At 47.3% G+C, this 23042-nt stretch overlaps 1 protein-coding gene across 1 annotated transcript; it reads right to left on the reverse strand.

The window, feature by feature from the left end:
• Positions 1–447: 447 nt before the first annotated feature.
• LOC114599852 (uncharacterized) lies at positions 448–22162 on the reverse strand. The gene is made up of 16 exons (XM_077929472.1): positions 21865–22162; positions 21514–21640; positions 20197–20284; positions 18481–18588; positions 16701–16826; positions 15920–15971; positions 14366–14426; positions 12928–13019; positions 11091–11264; positions 9051–9092; positions 6415–6570; positions 5393–5466; positions 4973–5021; positions 3723–3780; positions 2322–2401; positions 448–862 (listed from the first exon to the last, which is right to left on the reverse strand). Exons 2-16 carry the CDS (start codon positions 21620–21622, stop codon positions 821–823), a joined length of 1311 nt encoding a protein of 436 aa, XP_077785598.1. The 5' UTR covers positions 21623–21640; positions 21865–22162; the 3' UTR covers positions 448–820.
• Between the last annotated feature and the right edge of the window lie 880 nt (positions 22163–23042).

The raw sequence follows: 23042 nt of genomic DNA on the forward strand, positions 1-23042 counted from the left end.
TCCATATGGGACCATTGTCCCCAAAAGATTGGAGACCCCCCCCTACTAACATGTAAGCAATGCAGCTACGTGCAAAGCACAGCCTTGGTTAGGTGCGAATATCGCAAGCAGTGAGGAGCTAGCTGAGAATTTGATCATTTAGTGCGATAGCGTCTCAACTTTGGAATTCGCTGCCTCTTGAGGCTAAGCAGATGTTTTTGCCATATTCTTTTCGGTATCTGCCGAAAGTGTTCTAGTTCACACAAACCCGTCCAGAGGCTTAGAAAGTTGATGCAAGTTTTAATCTGTTTTAACTCTCTGCATGTTTTAAAGTATTGCAGATTATTCATGATTTTGTCATTTCACCTTTTCGTAAACCACTTTGAGGTGTTTGTTTGAAGAATCAAACGGCGCATAAATTTGACAAAGCAATTAAATAAAGAAATATCAGATGCCACAACTCAGGAATGCAGCCCAAAGATTCTTTAATGAAACAACTTTCTTCTCACCCTTTAGCACTTAAAATCACCCCTGAAAACTGCCCTTAAGCAGAATAAGCACTGCTATTTTTCTAGAAAAATAGGTGCCAGAACTCGCCACAAACACCTCCCTTGTTCTCTTAGAATGGCACCAACTGAGTTCCAGCTGAAAAAAGCCCTGATTGCAAGATCTAAAGATGTACACAATTGCAGATACACCCCTGTGCATGATTGACCCCATCCCACTACAGAGAACATAGAGAAATCAACCACCCCAGTTTCCCCTCCTTTTCCCCCTTCTGAGCGAAGCAAAGGACCGCTCTGGCTTCCGTCGAAGGGTCTTCTCCAGCCACCCGAGGTTATCAGGGCAGGTAGTTCAGGTTGCAGCACCACATGGCAAATTTCTATTTAAAAAAAAAAAAAGGCCATAAGAGATCGGGTGAGAATGATGAACCTCCCATTTAACCCCTGGATTCCACCCTCTTCAACTCAGGCCCCTGTAAATTCTGGCACCTGAGGAAGAAAAACCCAAACAGTGGACACCTGCACTCCGGGGAATGGGAATTGGGGCCCCTGCATTACGTTAACACCCGTGTCGCCTTTGTAAGAACTCCATCATTTAGTGTGGCAGCATCCAAACTTTGGAACTCCCTGCCTATGGACATCAAAGTGGCAGGACTCCTTTTGGCACCTGCTAAAAACATTCTTGCTTAGACAAGCCCATCCAGGTGTTTAGAAAGCTGGCGGGACTTTTAATCTGTTTCAGTAATTAAACTTTCCCTATACATTTTCCTTGTACAATTATATTTCTTGCATTGTTACAAATACCTTGTACACATGTTCTTTTCTCTTTATTGCAAGGCCCCTCGAGGTTTTTCCCAATCAAAGGGGGGGGTGTAACTTTTATGAAATAATAAACTCGGGGCACAATTCCTTTGGGAAGTTCTCCTGCACAGGCCCTTTTGGAATGAACGGGGGCATGGGGGGGGGAAGGTGGCAATGGAAGAAATCCTGGCCAACTGGGACCCTTTCAGAATACAGTAAAGGTAAAGGGACCCCTGACCGTCAGGTCCAGTCGTGGCTGACTCTGGGGTTGCGGCGCTCATCTCGCTTTACTGGCTGAGGGAGCCGGCGTACAGCTTCCGGGTCATGTGGCCAGCATGACTAAGCCACTTCTGGCAAACCAGAGCAGCGCATGGAAATGCCGTTTACCTTCCCGCCGGAGCGATACCTATTTATCTACTTGCATTATGTGCTTTCGAACTGCTAGGTTGGCAGGAGCAGGGACTGGGCAACGGGAGCTCACCCCGTCGTGGGGATTCGAACCGCCGACCTTCTGATCAGCAAGCCCTAGTCTCTGTGGTTTAACCCACAACGCCACCTGCGTCCCTCGGGAAACAGCAGGAGGGAGATAAATGAAATGAAGCTTTACTATGGGAAGTGGAAAGCGGGATGTGTTGAAGCGGGAGCCCATCAGGGGCAGCTAAAGAGCTCCTTGGTGGACGTCAAGCTATAGCCAAAAGGTAGGCCTTCCTCACCCCAAACTCCCCCCATTCTCATGGCTACTAGCCAGAATGGCTCTGATCTGCCTCCAGAGCTGGAGTTAAAATACCAGAACAGAATAAAATTCACACAAGCATTTCTAAGCTCAACATCAAGAGGCAAGGAGTTCCAAAGGGTAGCTGCTGCCACACTAAATGATCGAGTTCTTATAAATACAGAAGAGGGATTATGGAACACAGTGCTCCCCCCCTGCATTATTTCCCAATTCTCCTGTCTCTTACGTCCCCCATTCTCTCCCCAAATGGAGATTTAGGCACTCCCACCCAACACTGGCATACAAATTAAAGTCTCTCTTCTCACCGGGATAACAATGACGTCATGGCAGGAGGCACAGGCACAGTTTATGGGGAAAGGCCATGGGAATCCGCCTCTCAGCCTCTCTGCAGGAGAAGATGGGGAATAAAAAAATTATTATGCAGTTATGGCTGTGGCCACATCGCAAGAGCTAAAGACTGATACTCCTGGCATTTTTGCCTTGGAGCACTTACGATACGATACACTATCTTTATTGTCATTGTCCCATACAGAACAATGAAATTGAAAATCTACATAAGACATTCAAAAACCCCTAAAAACTCTGAAACCCCATTTTAAAATACAATATACTATAGAGACTCCTTATGCTGTGTTTAGAACCAGAATTGCATTTGTGTAGAAACTGTTTCTCAGGCGGCTAGTCCTAGTCTTTATAACCCTGGACCTTCTTCCAGAAGGCATAAGCTGAAAGAGATCATTTCCGGGGTGCGCACTATCCTGCACTATCTCTGCAGCTTTCTTATGACACCTGGAAGCATAGATTTGATCCAAGGTGGGAAGAGTGCACCCAATTCTTCTCTCCGCAGTCTTTACAACCCTGGACAGCATTGTTTTTCCCCTGACCGTGCAGCTCCCAAACCACACACACAGACCATAAGTTAATACCCTCTCAACAGTACAATGGTAAAATGCCATCAACAGGTCCTTTGAGAGATTGTTTTTCCGGAGGATTCTCAGAAAATATAACCTCTGCTGTGCTCTCTTCATCAGGTCTTTGCTGTTTTCTCCCCAGGTTAGGTCATCTCTCAACTCCATTCCCAGACATCGAAACACCGAGACCTGTTCCACACACTTCCCCTCAATAATGAGTGGATGAATATTCCATTTACATTTCCTAAAGTCCACAATTATCTCTTTTGTTTTCTTTAAGTTAAGGAGTAAGTTGTTTTTCCTGTACCACCAAAGGGATGAGGAAGGTGGGTGAAATAAATTAAAGAAATCAAGGCATCAGAAATAATAGAAGAGCAAAAAAAGCAACACGGTATATCTGGGAAAGACTTATTGTCAGGTTGGTAGACAGCTTAAGACCATTAGGAAAGCCAAACTCCACTATATACTGGAGAGAGGGAGTCCTGACCAAGCAGCTTGGGTTTTTTAGAGTCCTCCAAGCCTTTGGCAACACATAATATTTGAGTTATTTTTTCTGCCATCCTTTTATATTTTTTTTTACCCACACGGAAGTTGCCAGTCTCAAAAGGCTTTCCATTTGGGTGCAAGTGAGGATTGGGCCCCCCCCCCGACATTCATGTCAAGTGTCCCTGAATGCTGGAACCTTTAAACCGACCATCCCCTAGATTTCGCTGCGGCGAAGTCGCAAGCAGATGCTTGAGCCGGTGCAAATCTCACCAGCCGTCTCAGCCAAACGCGCCCCTGAGGGACACTCACCGTTGAATAAGTTCTGGCAGTGTGTCCTTATCGGAAACAGTTCCTCTATCACGGAGCCCTGCGAAAAGAAAACCCTCCACGCGTCAAGAGAGAGGCAGATGGGAATCATGGAACTGTGGACTTCGAAGGGGTCCCCGAGGGTCACGTAGTCCAACCCGCTGCAGTGCAGGAACCACGTCTAAAGAATCCATGGCGCATGGCCATGCAGCCTCCAAATGAAGGAGAATTGGGCCACCTTCTGAGGCATCGCACCTTTCCTGCATTTGCACTTGCTTTCCATATAGGGAAGAAAGGGAGTGGGGCAGGAGGGTGAGTGGGAGACCACCAGCCTTTGGGCCAAAGGGGTGGACTAGATGCCTTTTGGGGTCCCTTTCAAAGCAACTGGAAGGAGACTGGGGGAAGGGTAGGTAAGTAGCACTTCTACCAGTGTGTGTTGGATAATAATAATAATAATTTATTATTTGTACCCCACCCATCTCGGTGGGTTTCCCCAGCCACTCTAGGCGGCTTCCAACAAAGATTAAGAAACATTAAAAGCTTCCCTAAAGAGGGCTGCCTTCAGATGTCTTCTAAAAGTCTGGTAGTTGTTCTCTTTGACATTTGGTGGGAGGGTGTTCCACAGGGCGGGTGCCACTACCGAGAAGGCCCTCTGCCTGGTTCCCTGTAACTTGGCTTCTCGCAGGGAGGGAACCGCCAGAAGGCCCTCGGCACTGGACCTCAGTGTCCAGGCTGAATGATGGGGGTGGAGATGCTCCTTCAAGTATACTGGACAGAGCCCTGAATGGCACAGATCGAGAGTTGGAGGGCTTTGGCAAATGCTAGTAATTTTAGAGGCGTGAAGACCCCAAGGAAGACCACGGGGAGAACCATCAAGCCCAGAAACTGCAAGATGCAAGGCGGGAGCGTATTCTCTGCATTGCAACCAGCATCGCTTCAGCACCAGTTCCACTCTGTCATGGCTTCCCCTTGAGGAATCATGGGAATTGTAGTTGGGTGTCAAGGCTGGGGGGGTCTCTGCTATAGGTCCCTGCCACCCTCAAAACCACAGGGCCCCGATTCCCTAGAGAGAGAGGGAAGAGATGTGTCACTCGGTTTAAAATCTGTGCGGTCGATACGCCCTACAATGGCCTGGGCAAAAATTCATGAGATGTTGATTTTGTCTGACTAAAAGCTGGAGGGGGGGAAAGGGCTGAGTGAGGTCAGCTCCACCCACGAGCCCCGCTGCCCCCATTAAATCACCCGATACTTACATAAACCGTGCAAGGGCTCCCGCTGCAAGCAGCTGTAATCTGGAGGTCACTGGGGAGAATGAGGAATGAGCCGCTGTGATGCGAGGCATAGCCACCCATCCCCTCCCCATCCATTCCCCAACTTTCAATGCCAAGCCAGCCCCAGGTCTCTTTGCAACTTTCAATCTATAGGGCCTCTTTCCTTCCTTGCATTCACAGCCTCAGCCCTGCATCCCTGCTTTCTGAGACAGATCTCTCCAACATCTGGGGACCTTTCCAGAGCCAGGAAAAGTCAGGTTGTGTGCAGGGAGGAAGAAGCGTCACGGGTGCCCACAAACAACGCTCTCTGCCCCAAGCCCACCACAGCTGCCCACGAGGGCCTCCATGCACAGTCCCAAGGGACCTAATCCAAACCAGGGGAAGGGTCCTTGCATGCATTACCTTATCACATCCACCGACAACAGCAGCAGTCCTCTTTGGCAGTCAGTGGCCGGGCGGAGAATTATTCTCAGTCTCTGAAATTGGGATGCAAAGGAGATTGAGAGGAATCTGGGTTTTTTTTAGGATGGAAGAATGAGGAAATCCGGACTAAAGAACAGTGGCAAGAGAAACTGATGGATTAGGTGGAATTGGCAAAATTGACACATAAACTATGTGACAATGATAACTGTGACTTTAAGGGAGAATGGGAACCTTTTACGAAGTACTTAAAGAAACAACAAAATGAACTGGACTCCTTGGCAGGTTTGGAATAAACATTCAAAAACTCTTTATTGGTAATATAGGTAAAGGGTAAAGGGACCCCTGACCATTAGGTCCAGTTGTGGCCGACTCTGGGGTTGCGGTGCTCATCTCGCTTTATTGGCCGAGGGAGCCGGTGTACAGCTTCCGGGTCATGTGGCCAGCAGGACTAAGCCGCTTCTGGCGAACCAGAGCAGCGCACGGAAACACTGTTTACCTTCCCGCCGGAGTGATACCTATTTATCTACTTGCACTTTGATGTGCTTTCGAACTGCTAGGTTGGCAGGAGCAGGGACCGAGCAACAGGAGCTCACCCCGTCATGGGGATTCGAACCGCCGACCTTCTGATTGGGAAGCCCTAGGCTCTGTGGTTTAACAGAGCCACCCGCATCCCATAAAGCGAAATAAGCATGTGCAAAATTAAACACGAAGCTCAAGTTGCACAGAGGAGTGGCTCATCTTTCACCAATTTATTGCCTTTCATTTATAGCTGCTTGCTGGTTGCTTTTAGGAGCCTAGAGAGCACGTGTGCCTAATAGTTCATATTTTCAGTACAGCAGGGTGGGGAGATCGGGGAAGACGCACTTCTTGTTGAGACCAAGGAGCAAAACAAGAATTGAGGAGGGAAATAGGTGTAGATAAAATCTTCATTGAGGTTTTCAGAAAATCCCACCCCTGATTCTCGGCTCCTGAAGGGTCACTTGCCCGGTGTTTTTACTTACCGCTGTGGCTTGAAGGAGGCCAACAAACTCTGACTGGAAATAGCCAATATTGATACGCAGCTCAGCATCAAGAATGACAGTGCTAGCAATAAACTGGATGGAGATGCTTGTGCACGAGAACTTCAGCAAAGAAGGAAGATCCGCTGGACAGTCAATCTGTGGGAGAAGAGGGTAGATGTGATCTCTCAGGATCATCTATCCTGGCTCTGGCGCATGTCATCAGTGGGGTGGAAGTGATCAATCAATCAATCAATCAATCAATCAATCCTTATTACGGTCCAGAGACCCAGTAAAGCAATGCACAATTCAGACAATCTACCTCCAGGTTAAACAAGCATTTTGTTCCAACTTAAAGATAGGGATCCTTGGTTCTTGCAACCACCGACAAAAACTTTGCCACTGCTAATGTTCTAGCATTTGTCCGGTCTTCCAATAGGAACCTGACATAGTGAGCCTCTGATTTTCCCGGGAAAGGTACCAGCAAGGGTAATATCAGTTCAGCCCTGGCTTGCTCATATTTTGCACAGTGCAACAAAATATGTTTTATGGAATCGATGTCTTGAGCACACGAGCAAAGTCTGTCCTGGTAGGGAGCTCCTCTCAACCTGCCATCCAACACCACAGAAGGAAAGACGTTTAGTCTGGCTTTGGTGAATAACCTTCGGTCATTTGGTACTGTCAGGTTTTTAACGTAAGGTGTTATGGAATTTATCTTTTAGAGGGAAGACCAATTTGGTATTTAAGGAGCTGTCAGTCAGTCAGTCAGTTGTATTGCACATAGCCAAAGGCTGCCGCAATGTACACAGAATCATTCAACAATTAAAAGAAAATCTACTGAATTGATACTTAAAACATTTATATTATCAAGACATTACCTACTCTAAACAGAACTATAAAAGTACCTTACTATACAAATTAAGACATTAAACAATAAAATTTGTAAGCTAAGATTGTCACATGGCCACTAATATATTAAAAATAATGTTAATTAATACAATGTGCAATTATATTTGGAGTTTGGTGATAAAGATAGAATATAGCTTGATGTAGATAGGGTCAAATAAATTCATCTCCTTTACAGTTGGTGGCTACCTTGGCTATATAATTTGCTCTAATTTTCCCGCTAAACCCCAGGAAGCGCTTTCTGACAGGAAGAGCTGTTGGACAGTGGAACAGACTCTCTTGGGATCTGGTGGATCTTTGCAGGTTTCCAGGCAGAGGTTGGGTGGCCATCTGTCAGGGAGGCTTTAAGCTGAGATTCCTGGACATGATAATAGATTTGGATGGCATGCCTACCTCTGGTATGGAAAAGCAAAAGTGCATAAAGGATTCCACAATCATTTAATAAGAAGATCACTGTTTAAAGTATGGGAGAAATACAAAGGTTTATTAGAACCCAAAGCGCCATGGTGGCTATCACCTATCGAAGCACTATCACTTAAAATATTGGGTAGAAAAGGAGAGTGGCCAACATAGAGAGAACTGTTGGTGGAACAAGAGGGGAAGTTAAAACTGAAAGAATATGATGAAATAAAAGAACATCTTCAAAGCTGGTTACATCATAGACAATTACAGGATATATTTAAGGAAGATAACAAAAAAGGCTTCTCATATTCGGCTTCCAACTTCCAAAAGGAAGTGATAGAAGAAAACACAAAATTATTTTTAAAAGGCATATAATAGCCTTTTGGAATGGGAGACCAAAGATGAAGAAGTAAAATCAGTACTGATTAAATGGGCACAAGATGTAGGACATAATATACAATTTCAATAATATACAATGACCCTGGGTGTCCCTTCCAGCTCCACCGCTCTATAATTCTATGAAATCAACTTATCTCACCAGGAGATGCTGGCGTTTTTGTTTAGAAATTGCTAAACATTGGTTTTCTGCAGCAGGCCTGTCGATAAGATTTGTGGCATGCTCAGGTGTGGCCGTGTTGCTCTGGTCGAGAAACTGACCTGCCAGCTCAGGGAGGCCAGAGGCAATATCTCACCATATGAGATGGGACAATCAACCGAGACAACCTCCCCAGACCCACAGATACATCTGGAGAGATTTCAACGTGCATCATAAACTTGTTCTAAGCAGCGATTCCAGCTATAAGCTGCTGCTGTTTATTGTATTTTAAATTGTGTTTCTCTTACGTGAGAAAACAATAAAATGCTTTTGAAAAAGCCAGCCCCGAGGATTCTTCACTTTCAGTCGGAGCTGGCTTCACAGTTTGTGTGACACACCAGCAAATCCTGATTCAGCTGGCAGTCCTTCCTGTCCCCATTGAAGCCCCTGAAAACAGCTGCAAAACTGCTCCATGGACAGAGCGGAGAGATGTGCTGGCGACAACACAGGCACTAGCCAATCGGTTCCTGCTGCGCAGCATCAGCTGAACCAAGCTGCAAACTTGCAAGGCTGGTTTCCAGAGCTTCTCCTGGGGAGAGGAAAAGGGTATCGTTGTCCGGAACTTGTTGAGGGGTGTTTCCAAAGTGGTCGGTATCGCTCCCAAAATGTTCTGTCCGTCGCTCACACGCAGGGGAGCCAAGAAGCCATTTCGCCACCCTGCCGGCCCATGAACAAATCTCTGAAAATCTCCCCATCACCTGACACACCCATCTCACAGCCAAGGAGGATCACGTACCTCAGGGATGTGGCTCTTTATTAAAGTGGTGGTCACAGTCGACTGTGGAAAGAAAATACATCTTGATTATAATGTTCTGCCATGGTTCCCCCCCCCCGCCCCCCCTTGCTGAGCTCTGTTCAAAGAGTCAACCAGGAGATTACTTAAATTAAAAGAAATTTAAGGATTATTTAGTAAAATATTCTAAGATAATATGAGTAGTAATATTTGTGAGTACCAAATTGGCTTGGGAGTTAAATGTTTTTAACTGTATGACACTATGGATAGAAGTGAATATGATAAGAAAGAAAGATGTTAATTGATTAAGTTAATCTTATTGGAAACTAGTATTGGAAAACTGCTATAATGAAATATATGGAAAATCAGCTAGAGGGATTGGAAGAGGTCAACTAACAATGGTAATAAAAGTGGGAGTATAATAGTTAGGATGAATGTTTGTATGTTTGTTTGGTTTTTTTATATGTATTTTTTATTTTTTGTTTATGTTTGTTATAAATTTGGAAAATCAATAAAAAAAATTGGGGGGGGGGGGAGGAGACACGCTGTCTGAAAGGATGTCTCCCTGGATACTTAAACTGAGGCTTGAGGTTGTGTGAAGCCACAGAGAGAAGACGAAACAGATGTCCTGTTGCAAATAGCACCGGATACTACCCTTATATTTATGGCAGGGGCTGGATCTACATTGATCTTACAGAACGTTATTTTTTAATAACGTTTAGAACGCTGAATGGCAGTTTCCCATTGTCGGTGGCTCTCTGGTGTCACATTTTAATAACACATTTTAAACGTTATCAATGGCAAGTGTACTACTGCCCTAAGGAGATCTTGGCTAATTGTTCTGGGGTTTTTAAAATGGGGGCTTTTAATTGTAGTTGTTCCTTTCTGTAGATTTCCCCATTTTTCTAAAAACACACACATCTGCTTTGCGATCCAGATGTGAAAAGCGGAGAGTGTTTGTGTGGGAAGTAATCCTTTGGAGAAGTCAAATTGAGTCAATTGAGTCAATCACCCATCTCCTACTACCCTCCTGAGAAAAACCCCACCCTCCCACTCTATATAAGGGTCTGGTGACTTCTGTTTCAGTGTACCTGAAGAAGTGTGCATGCAGACCAAAGCTTAGAAGAAGCGTGCATGCAGACAAAAGCTTATACCCAGAACAAACTTAGCTGGTATCTAAGGTGCTACTGGAGATTTAAAAAATTTATTTCGACTGCATCAGACCAACAAGGCTACGTACCTGACTCTAGTAAACTTCTTGCTACTTTTAAGGAAAGACTCTCGTGTCTTTATTAGTTTAAGAAGGATAAAAGGCGACACCAGGAATTATCCCTCTGAGCAAGCCAAATTGGATTGTTTAACTAAAGAGATTCAAACAAATCTGCAAAGTAACTTCCTGCTGTATTGAGAGGAAGGAATTATAATACTTAATCAATATAGCCTTTCCTACTATCCTTACTTTAAGCAGTATGAAGCAGAGAATTACGGTACCTGCCCAGATAAACAAACTGGTCCCTGGAGCTCGGGATCCCAGGGCTTCAGCTGAATCAGATCAAGCTGCCATCTTTGCACAGGCTTCATATTTCACTGAGCGGGGCAAAAATATTTCTGGTGTTGACCCTCTGACTCAGTGCTTCCTAAAGGTGGTGGAATCATCTTGGGGGGGGGGGGGCACTAAGAGGCAAAGGGGCAAAAGGGCACTGGAGGGGTCAATGACTTCCAGACTCTGAAAAACTGGTAACCCTGGATCAAGCTGATGACCTCGGCTGCATTAATTAAGCTAAACGAACAAATAAATTGGATTGTGGATAAATGTGCAATTAACTGTTACTGGTTTGGATTTTATTGTGTTATTCTCTTCCTTGGCAGGTTGTGCAAACTGCTGCTCTGAATGATGCTTTTTTAACAGGGTAAAGTTAGGGGGCACTGGGGGTGATCTTGTGGAATCAAGGGGGCAGTGGGCTCCCCAAAAAAATCGGCGCCCACTGCCTCCAGCTTGTTGTCAATTGCCCAGGGAAAGGGCCCGCATTGTGCAGAACTCACCTGGGTGAGCTCAAGGCTGAACAAATCTCTTGCCCTCAAAGTTGAAAAGATGTTGCCCATGTCAGCTTCGTTGAAAAAATAACAGAAGTGTCCGTCAGGAACGAGGGTGGCTGGCGGGTAGTAGATGGGATAGTTGGGCCAGGGAACCACAGCTCCTCCACAGGACATTTGAGGCTGCAAGGAGAACAAGAGGGGGGAAATTAGTGGGACCCAACTGCAGTCGCTGTGATGGCCTGGGATTCGGACTCAAAGGCTGAACCTGAGGGATCCCAGCCTGCACTGGATTCCCCACCTCCAGAACCAGCTGAGCCAGGGCTGGAGCATGAGCCTGAAGGGTCCTCACCTGTGCTGGATCCTCAGGTGCAGGCGTCAGCTGAGTCTGCTCTGGCTCCTGAGGTGATGGAGGACCCATTGTTCCACTCTCAGCCCCGTCAGAAGAAGGTGAGGTTGCCTCTGGGTCCGGTAACCCTCTAGCCTCTCCTGAGCTGCAGAGGCTCAGGGCAGAGAGGCGGAGGGAACTGGGTTCCTGGAGGAGGAGTGCTCGCCTCCAGGCCAGGAGAGGTGAGTCACCAGCGGATCAGGGCCGCCCTATGCCTCAGGACAGATAAAAGCCGGCCAGCCCCAGTCCCAAGTTGCAGGAGCAACATTGTTGGTTGCTAGTTCCTGCCTGAATCCTGTCCTGCTTTCCTGCCTGAGCTCCTGACCCACCCTGGCTCCCGGCTTCCATGCCTGTTCCTGACTTCACCCGACTCCCTGCCCTGCACCCAGCTTCAGCTACTATGGACTGTCTCCACGTTGCACCTCTGACCATGGACCGGACTTGGACCTCGCCTCTTGGGTAACCCACAGGACCACCACAGTCACCGTGAGTCAGCCTGCGCCCGAACATAAGATCTGGAGGCAAGAGGAAAGTCACTGGCTGGAAAACGACCCAAGGCAGGTCCAGCGGCCTTTCAGAAAGCAGGTGGGAAGGTCAGAGCGCCAACTGCTAAAGGAACTGCCAGCCCAGAGAGCAGCAAGCTGAGATTCTTGCGCTGCAGCCGGTTGAACTAAATGATCCTTGGGGCAGGAGCATAGCGTGGGTTGCTGGTACCCGGGATAGGGCAGGTGTTGCAGTGCCCTGGTGGACTGGTCAGTCCATAGCTATCAACGTTTCCCTTTTTTAAAGGGAAATTCCCTTATTCCAAATAGGATTCCTCGCAAGAAAAGGGAAAAGTTGACAGCTATGGGTCAGTTCCTTCACCAGCCAGCGTCTAATCAAGGGAGTCTCTCCTTGCAAGCTTGCTGATCAGAAGGTCGGCGGTTCAAATCCCCGTGACGGGGTGAGCTCCTGTTGCTCGGTCCCTGCTCCTGCCAACCTAGCAGTTCAAAAGCACATCAAAGTGCAAGTAGATAAATAGGTACCGCTCCGGAGGGGAAGGTAAACGGCGTTTCCATGCACTGCTCTGGTTCGCCAGAAGCGGCTTAGTCCTGCTGGCCACATGACCCGGAAGCTTTACGCCAGCTCCCTCGGCCAATAAAGCGAGATGAGCGCCGCAACCCCAGACTGAGCAACGGGAGCTCACCCCGCCGTGGTGATTCGAACCGCCAACCTTCTGATCGGCAAGTCCTAGGCTCTGTGGTTTAACCCACAGCGCCACCCGCGTATACCTGTACATAGCTTGATCCTTATTTCAGGCATAGTGATTTATCAGTATATAGCAATGTTTCGCTGGTGATATATCACAATCTTGAAATATCGCCCGGCCCTAATTCTAGCCCTCCCTCCCTGCGCCCATCATTCAGACTGACCCCCTCTGAGCCTGGAACAAGCCTCCTAGAAGATGAAGCCACTCACCACAAAAGGGACATCCAGGTAGGCAGAGTTGAGTTGAGGCGGATAGGGCCTTGTGCAGATGTACTGGCAGCCTGTGAAGAACGGCGTTGGCTCTGGGGGAGAAAGAATGGGAGTTTTCCAAAACTGGACCACAAAGCACAGCAGAACAGTAGCCCAAGCCGGGATGCCTGGCAGCTCTTGGGACTGATGGGGCAGGAGGCAGGGAGGCAGGCAGTAGGTGGCGCCAGAGAGCCAATGTCAGGCAGAGGCAACCCGGTCTGGTCTCCATCTTGCCCCCTGCTGAGTTCTGCAAGGGACAGCACTGAGACTAAAGGGGGGGGGGGCGAGAGGCGGTACCAACCTCTGGGCTAGAAGTACATGAGAAAAATGCTTTTTGAACCAAGTGGCCACACCTTTAGCATTCGTCAAAGTATCCGTGAGGTATACCTGTTACCCCCCCAATCTTTCATTCATAAAGATTTATCCTGTTCCATTAAATGAGCCTCCTGTAAATTGGCAACGTATGCCCTCGAAATTTTAAATACGTTAAATTACATTTTGATTCTCAGATTCTCACAACTCTTTTACATTAAGACTAACTGCATCCCTTAGTTTCACCTTAATTTCCCCAATACCCATTCATTTTATGACTTGTACCATTTAACAAATATCTAATACAGTGGCACCTCTGGTTGTGAATGGGATCCTATTGTTTTACATGTGGAATGTGGGCAGGGCAGGGGTCATATTCTGTTATTTATTTTGCAAGAACGATATAACGCTTTGCTTTAATGGAAAAAAACTCTTAACCATTTACATAGAATGGTGTGCAATATCCATTAACAATAGCTTTAAAAACAATGCATTTTTTAAAAAAGCCTGTAAAAATATAAGCAAAAAATCAACAGTTTGAAAAAGCAAATGCATAGTAGGCTTGCCTAGCGAAAAATGGCTTTAGTGGGTGTTGAAAAAAGTACCAGCCAAGGCATTGATAGGCAGGGAGTTCTGAAGAATAGGGACTTTCACCCCACCCCCCAAAATCCAAATGAAACCTTTTTCTCTCAAAACCTTTACTTCAAAAACAAAAAAAGGAGAATCCCAGGACTGGGAACCAAAGACCTATTTAACGCTAGACTTCATTTTTGACCCTCAGACCATCAGCTTTAGCCTCCTCCCAGGTGACCTCATTCCTAATGCCATTTGTGTCCTCTGCGTTGGCCAAAACCCATTTGCGTTCATTTTCAGAGCAGAGTTCAGCTGCGTTATTGGTTTCTGCAGTGGCCAACTCTGGCCATCACTGGGTTAATGTGAAGGCGCAGAGTTTTCTGGCTAAATATCATCTTATTGTGCCTGTTTAGACATTCTATTCTTTTGCGTACTACTTTGCGATTTTCTTAAAATATCAAAGCGACTCGTGAGTCTTTTAAGTAAACCAGCGGTGCACCCCATTAGCGCTTACGAAGTTGGAGGCCAAAGCCAATGTTCAGCTGTGTGATTATCTTCTGGGCTTGGCCACAAACCTGCAGAAAAAGAGAAGGTCCAGTGGTCAGAGACTTGGAACTCCCTGCCACTTGAGATTAAGCAGGTCCCTTCATGCCCCACTCTTTTTGGGGACTTTTTTGTGGGATGTGATCCACTGGAGCAGTCAAGTACAACATTACCTGTATTGCTAGAGTGGACCTACAGGGGATGACCGTCCAGCCAGTCAAACTTCCTCTTCCACTGGTCTGGAGTGTCCTCCCTCTGCATGTGACCTGGGAGATGGGCACAGCCCTGGCTGACTCCATAAAAGAGCCGAGTCACGCAGCCATCTTAAGCTTTCTCTCTCACACACATTCACCTGCTCTCTTGCTTGCTGATGTCTTACTGCAATGCTGCTCTTCGGCGGTCATTTTGTTCTCTTAATGTAATTTTGCTGTCTGCTGGCTCTCAGCCAGCAGCACATGAGTTCAATCTCCATGTGAGATGAACTCACAGATTCTGATGTAACTACTAGCTAAAGCCTGTCTTTCCGGGATCAAATTGTGAACTGAAATGTGAGTGAACTTTTTCAAAATAAATTTAAAAATTCTCCAGTAGCACCTTAGAGACCAACTAAGTTTGTTCTGGGAATAAGATTTCGTGTGCATGCTTTTACCAGGTCTGGAAAGGTCATGGCCACCTATTAGTCACATGAAATAGAAATCACCAGACCCTTATATATACTGGGAGGGTGGGGTGGGGTTTTTCTCATGAGGGTAGTAGGAGATGGGTGATTGACTCAATGGGTATGGTGAACCTGTGGACGACTGTTAACAACTGCAATTAGTCCTACAGGGAAAAGCAAAGGATAGCATGCAGATAGTATGCAATGACAAACCTAGACAGCATCTTATAAAGCAGAGACATCACCTTGCCGACAAAGGTCCGTATAGTTAAAGCTCTGGTTTTCCCAGTAGTGATGTATGGAAGTGAGAGCTGGACCATAAGGAAGGCTGATCGCCAAAGAATTGATGCTTTTGAATTATGGTGCTGGAGGAGACTCTTGAGAGCCCCATGGACTGCAAGAAGATCAAACCTATCCATTCTGAAGGAAATCAGTCCTGAGTGCTCACTGGAAGGACAGATCCTGAAGCTGAGGCTCCAAGACTTTGGCCACCGCATGAGAAGGGAGGACTCCCTGGAAAAGACCCTGATGTTGGGAAAGATGGAGGGCACAAGGAGAAGGGGACGACAGAGGACGAGATGGTGGGACAGTGTTCTCAAAGCTACCAGCATGAGTTTGACCAAACTGTGGGAGGCAGTGGAAGACAGGAGTTCCTGGTGTGCTCTGGTCCAGGGGGTCACTGTGAGTCAGACACGACTAAACAACAACAATAAAGCATAGATGCACAAGAGACACCAGATTCGCCTGAAGAGAGCATTGCAGAGGCAGAGGCCTCCGATCAACTGACTTTGCTTCCTGTTTTTTGGAACTGCTTTGTTGATGCGGGGCTGCTAGCAGAGGGGAGATAAAATGCTCTGTGAGACCTACCACAGGATCCAGCACAGGGGCCAGGATTTGCGCCACTACTGGCAGCTGCAAACTACAAAAGAAGAAGAAGCAGGAATTAAGTTAGCAGAGAGGTTCTTTGGAATCCTGCTCCTCTTTCCTTTCTTCATATTCTGTTTTTATCGTTCATTTCATTTATGCATCGCTTCCCATAATTGCAATTGAACCAGCCCCCCAGCAGAGATCCCCCTTGTGCCCTGCCAGCAGGGGGTGCTGGAGAGCATGGAGGGTGAAGTTCAGATCCTGCTTCCTCACGGCCGGCCCAGCAGCTCTGGCAGAAAGTGGGTTAGGGTTGGGTTGCAATGCTGCTGCGCCCTCTCCAGGACTGGGGAGCGGGAGTGAGCCCCTGCCCCATTGCTTGCAATGGGTTCCCTCCGCAGCACTCCCCTGGGGGGGGCGCCTTGCACACCCCACCTGGGCAGCAGTTTCATGCACTCCACCCCTGCATGGAAGCTGTAGCCCTTTGCCTCCCCGGGTCTTTCTTCTTGGGCAATGCCTCGTAGCCGAGGAAGATTGTCTTCCATAAACATGGTTTGAACAGTGAGTCCGTAAGTGACTGTGGAGGCCAGTTCTGGACCCACACCTCCTTCCACAGTGGCCCCTGAACAAGCTGCTTTCCTAGATATGGTGATAGACTTGGTTGGAATCTCACACACCTTTGACGGCTCAGGGCATTTCCCCTTGTTGTGGGAAAGAGAGGTGCTCGACCGTCCCCCACCTGTCCTGTCCCCCCACCAAGGAAAGGAAGTTGCACATCACCTACTTGATCAGTGGGTCTACACTGATTTCCACGTACTCCGAAGAGCAGCTGCCGACGCTCAGCCCCAAAGGTACCAGCACCAGCCGGGTGGTAGCACAAAATGCGACGCGCACTGCGGCCGGTAGCAGCCTAAGCAGAGAGGAGAGGAAGGTCAGCTACTATCCATCCCTGATTCGAGAGGCGAGGCCGAAACGAGGGCACTATGGCCGCCAACACCACCCCAGACGAGGCACGGCTCAGTGGCCAGGCGTGCGCTCTGAACACAAATGGTCCCAGGTTCAAATCTTGGCATCTTCAGATAAGACTGGAGAACTTCTGCCAGTAATGGAGCAGAATCAGATTTAGGGCGTTGCTGGTGGTTCCTCCACGCAGGGTGCCCAGCCAAGGGGGCACAGAATTGTGCAGATCTGTGATGGAGAAGATACATTTGGGGCAGCCAAATTTGGGGCTTGCACAGGGCGCCATATTGGAGGAATCAAATGAATCAAATGGGATTTAGCTACCCCAGCGTCCTGGCATCCCTTCACCTCCCCCCACTAACACAATGGGTGAATCATTGCAAAAGACAGCAGTTTACAAGAAAGGAATAAGGAAGTGAAGTTATCTTGAGAGGGGGACTAATCTTGAAATTTGCTTATAAATCATGCTCCCAACCGGTGGGGTGGAATTCTTCCTTGCTTCTAAAATTTTTATAATCTTGCCCTGGGAATGCTCATATATCCTGCAACAATATTACAAAAGATTACCTTCCTCCCCCCCCCCCTTAAAATTTAAGGGCCAATATTTGCAGCCTATTAAAGTGCTCAAGGAAATGGAATCTGTAAAATATAGCCACTAATTTTACTCTTCGGTTTAATTTGCATGCAAAAGGCAGGAAAATGTCAGTAGAAATGCTCCTCTAGACAAAGATGAGAAACATCAAACATTTTTTTATTCCCTTCTCTTCTGCTCAATATTTCCTAGATAGATAGATAGAAAGATAGATAGATGATGATAGATATAGATAGATAGATAGATAGATGATAGAGAGATATAGCTAGAGATACAAAAGATATACAAAAATACAAACCCACAGCAAAGTATATTTTTATAATATGCGGAATTAAAACAGCTACTTAATCGGGGGGAAGGAACAAAGGCAGAAAGAAAGAACGAAAAGAAAGGCCTTAAGAGAAAGAGAAAGAAGAGAACGATGGCCATATTATGAAGGTCCACCCAGAGCGTAGACAGCATGCAGTTAGATGACCAGGCAAAAAGCAGCTCCCGATGTTCCTATGCGCCCTTAGCCATGCTGTCAGGGGATGATGTGGAATGACAAATCATCTGGAGAGCCACCCTCCCGTCTTTAGCGCTCTTAAATGCAAGACAGAGGATGTCATGAGTCAGGCCATGTGTTCCTTTCACTCATTCTCCTGCATATTTCATCTTGGCGTGTAGAGATGTTCCTTCACTTGCCTACTGACCAAAGGCCAGGTCTGCCTTTGTTGAACAGCCCCTTTTCACCTCTGAGGTTCCCTTTCCCACCCAGCCAGAACAGACTGGCCCCTTATGCCCAGGAGACGCCAAGGGAACAGCTAGAGCTTTTTTGGACGGGAAGGGGGTGCCAAGAGATCAGCACCCCCCTGTCCTCAAACCACAGAGGTCACGGCCAAGGGGAGAGTCCTGCCGTGTGCGAGCAGCCGGGCAGAGCGGGCGCAAAGGCTTTTGCGGTTTTGTCTTTGCAACTCTCGGCAACGAAGGGTCTCCCAAATCTGCCCAGCGACCCGGGATGCATCTTACTCACAGCAAAGAGCACTTGATCTGGACCACGAGGCACACAACCACGTCCACTCCATAGGGCGGCCTGAAAACCACGCTCACACTCTTAAATGTCAGGACATCGAATCGGCAGCTGCAGAAAAGGAAAAGGAGCTGTTAGGAGGGGGCTGAGCAGCGCCAGCCGAAGTTTCCACGACCCAAGGAAAACACACTCCTTGCGACACAACCCTTTGCCAGCCATTTCCATGCTGGACAAGGGATCCTCCGGCTGTGGTCATCGCAAGCTCCGGCGTGTCAGCATTTACTACTATGCGACTGCGTGTGACCATCAAAAAGCAAAAGCAAAAAAGGAAGGAGACTGCCCAAGTATTGGGGTCTTGGGTTTTTTACCCCCATGCAGATATATGCACCTTTGAAGCAATTCATTAAGAGATACGGGCCACATGAACTCCTGCATTGATTTTGTAAAGTTTTTTGCAGATAAAGTCGCTCAGATTTGGGAAGAGGTAGACTCCACCATGGGAGCAGGGCCGGGGCAGGAGAGTGCTAGAGTCCTGTCTAGTCAAGTTGTGTGGGATCAATTCCAATCTGTTACCTTCGAGGATGTGGACAGGCTGCTTGGATGAGTGAAACCAACCACCTGTTTCCTTGATCCTTGCCCATCCTGGCTTAGAAAAGCTAGCCAGGAAGGACTGGGCAATGGTCTTTGTGGGGTGGTGAATGCTTTCCTCTGTGAGGGAGCCTTCCCAGACCCGCTGAATGAGACGGTTATTAAACCGCTTCTTAAAAAACCATCTTTAGATGCGGCCACGATGGCCAACTATCGCCCAGTCTCAAATCTTCCATTCTTGGGCAAGGTGACTGAGCTGGTGGTTGCTGAACAACTCCAGGCATGCCTGGAAGAAGCGGACCATTTGGATCCCTTCCAGTCGGGATTCAGGCCTCTTCATGGGACTGAAACTGCCTTGGTTGCACTGGTTGATGATCTCCTGCGGGCTAGGGACAAAGGTGAGAGCTGTTTCCTGGTTCTGCTGGATCTCTCAGCGGCTTTTGATACCATCGACCAAAGCATCCTTCTGGAATAAGGCTTTCTAGAGGGTAAGGCAAGGGGCATTGGGGATGGGTTTATGGAACCAAAGGGGCAGTAGCCCCCAAAGGTAGGGGGACCACTGATTTAGACGAAGCGTGTGGATGACAGCATGTGAGGAAGTCTGAGCTGTTTGCTCCAGTCGCATGGCTTTAACCAGCCTCTTTTGTTTCAGGAAGAATGGAGTCTGAAACTAGCTTTTCTCTCCTCTACTTCTACCTTTTATAACTAAGCAACATTTTAAACTGCCTGTGCATCTTTTCTGACTGCTGTATGGAAAAGCACATGAACCTGACCTTTGGACAGTTTGTAAGTAAAGCACTTTATGACTTACCGGACACGTGGCCTCTCTCTGTGCTAGGGAAGTGGGATAGCTTGGGGAAAGCTTTTAAAAGGGGACATTGTGCGACTCACCAGAAGGACACATTTGAAAGGTTTCACAGCCTAGATTTCTACACTTCTCTTTGCTGCGTGTTTTGCCATGCTACATCTCTGCTGGAGCGTCTTCTCACCAAAGAGCGCTTGCCCCAAACTTGGGTCTTGGCTTCCAGGATTCCAAGAGAAACAAGAACCCGGAGCAACTTGGAGAGGGGAGCTTGTCTCCCATAAAAGCATCTAAACTAATGACTTCCCGGCAGGAAAATCGTTACTCACCCAACCAGACCAGGAAGGGGGGGGACAGGGAGCTGTTGGATAGGACCTTGCATTGATTGCACCCAGTAATCTTTTGTGGAAAGGCAATCTGTAAGGACAACACAAAGAGGAGATTATTGGAGAAGAAAGAGGCAAGGGTTCTTCAATGCCCTGGAACAAGCCAGGGTTGGTGCAAGCCAGCAGTCTTCCACCTTCAGCATTGGGAAAGTCGTGGCCGTGAGAAAAGTTCATTTATTTCAGTAATTCAGCTGAAAAGGTGAAACTAATATATGAGGTAGACTCATGACATGCAAAGCGAGATATGTCAAGCCTTTATTTGCTGCGGCATACAGCTATTTGCAATCCTTGTTTTGCTGATTTCATTTAATATTCTAATTTTTTGAGATTGTTTATTTGGGGTTTTCATCAGCTGTACACCATGATCATCACAATTATAACAAATAAAGGCTTGACATATCTCACGTTGCATGTCATGAGTTTATCTCATACATTAGTTTCACCTTTTAAGTTGAATTGCTGAAATAAATGAACTTTTCCACGATATTCTAATTTTCCGAGTTTCACCTGCATATAAAGCTGTATAAAAAAATTATAATCAGAGGTCAGCTAGCTCTTACAGAAAAATGCCGTTCTTAATTGCCTGCTCAAGCCTGATGGAATAATTGCAAAAGTTTTCAGCAGGCACCTGGAAGTTGGAACGTCTGGCTGAACCTTGCCCGCCTGGGAAGGGAACCCATCTAGGAGAAGGAAACGCTCATCCGAAACCTCCACTGCCTTGCAGGGAATCTTTGGGAGAAGAAAAGGCTCCACCAGCACATTGCTCCGCTTTCCTCTGGACCACATCAGTGGGGCTGAGAGGGAGGTTTTGTCCTCTGGGCATCCCAGGACCTCCAAACGCACTGCCCAGGCTTGTGCCCCAGAGGTCGCTTTGGTGCTGTTAGTGCAGCAGTTGGACTTCACCCCCGGAGGCACACTCCAATGTCTCTGAAGACAGACAGATGCCAGCCACAACCCTATAGATGCCACACAGCTCCAGAATGTCTTAAAGGTCGTAGCTGGTGGTGCACAAGGAAGGAATCCTAGGAAAGGTGAAGGCCCAAGAACTCTTTGCGCCCTCGCGAAACTACAGTTCCCCTGGTTCTCTGAGGGAGGGGAGGCAGGGCAAGGAACCGTGTCTGGAACCTGTTCGTATGGGTGGTTGTTGCATCCGAGAAACACACCAAGCGTTGAGCTACCTGGGGGTTTTCTGCAAAATAAATAAATGGTTGGCTTGGGGATTTTAAGTGGCACATCTGCAGTAAGGGCAGCTTCACTTACAGTTTTCCAGCCCGGTTTGAGTGACTCTGCAGCCACTGATGCCCAAGGCGCCATGGAAGGAGAGGACGACACTCAGAAGGGCGACACTCAGAAGAACAGTCTGGGCCATGGCGGCTTCTGCAGCAACCTGGAGAAAGAGAGACAACCAAAATGCGTCAAAGGGCTTTGTCTGGCCTCCTTCATTAAAGCAGCACGTCTCTAGCTCACAATTTGAAATGAAAGTATGTTTAATTACTGTTGAAAATGATATGTTGAGAAATTAATTTAAAATAATATTTCTTTAAAAAAGACCCCCTTCCAAGTCTACCCCACCACTTCATCTCGAACCACCCCTCCTCCCAGTCTCCTTACCTTCTGTTGCTGGTTGATCTGGGCTGGGTGGTTGGTGGCTGCCTTGGACAGCCGTTCCTCAGGTGGCAAAAGGTGTGCATTATATAGACCAGCAAGGCAGGGCCAGTGGAGCCTAAAATTAGGAAGGCGTGGCCAAAAGAATAGCTCGGAGAGAGGGGTTGCGCTGCAAAGAGCCAAGCCACTTCAGACTGTGAGAAAAGGTTGAATGTGCTCCTTAGCTATGAACAGGCCATTCAGACCAAGAGCAGCCTGGCTGGTGCACACCATGGGCTCTGAACTCAATGCTTGTTGAGTGTGCTGTCTTTGGTGAGCTTAGGGGAGGAAGGAAGGAAGGAAGGAAGGAAGGAAGGAAGGAAGGAAGGAAGGAAAGAAAGTCAGGGTTTTTTTTTAACAAGTTTCCTCCCCCAAGTTCTACAGGTTGTTTGGCTGCTATCTGCAAAATACATTTCTATCCATTAAGCCTGAAAATACGTTATTTTTTCAGCTTCCAGTTTGACGCCATTTGTTCTAGATAAGAATCAGCAGCAGTTTAACTTTGAGGTGGCATCACCAAGCGCTGCAAGCAGGACGAACAGAGGCAGGGAAGAGCTTCCATTTATTCCTTAGTTAAAGGCAAACCTATAGAATCCGCGCTTTCCAAGACAATGTGCAAACAGAAATGCTGGAGCCAGCCTTTGGAACTGGCACTTTCCTGACTGTTGCAGGGCTGTTTGCCAGCCCAGGGATGCGCACAAAAACAAATATACCAGGGCAAATGGTGCATAAAAATGCATGCAGTAGTAAAAACTACATGCAAAAAATATATGAGTGGGAAATTTGCACAGTGGGAGAAACTGACACTAAAAGTTTGATGTATTTTCACGAGGACTTAAAAAAAAGATCACATGGAAATGTGTACAGCTAATCTCAAGACTGAAAAGTCAGAAAGATTCACCCATCCCTAATTACATATTGTGTATTTACAGACCTCTTGTGTTTATATATAGTTTTAATTCTATTGATGTTTAGGTGTTTTTTAATGTTTGGGTTTCCCCACCAGGGGCGGAGGAAGGGGGGGTGATATGCCCCGGGTGTCACCACTGAGGGGGGTGACAAAATGCCAGGTAGCACTCACTGCAGGGCCTGCAGCACGTCCGAGCCATGCGTCTCTCCTGGTCCGCCCGCTGCCTCCCCCCCAG

This window comes from Podarcis muralis, chromosome 5 (genome assembly GCF_964188315.1).
Source record: "Podarcis muralis chromosome 5, rPodMur119.hap1.1, whole genome shotgun sequence".
In the NCBI taxonomy this organism is placed as follows: domain Eukaryota; kingdom Metazoa; phylum Chordata; class Lepidosauria; order Squamata; family Lacertidae; genus Podarcis; species Podarcis muralis.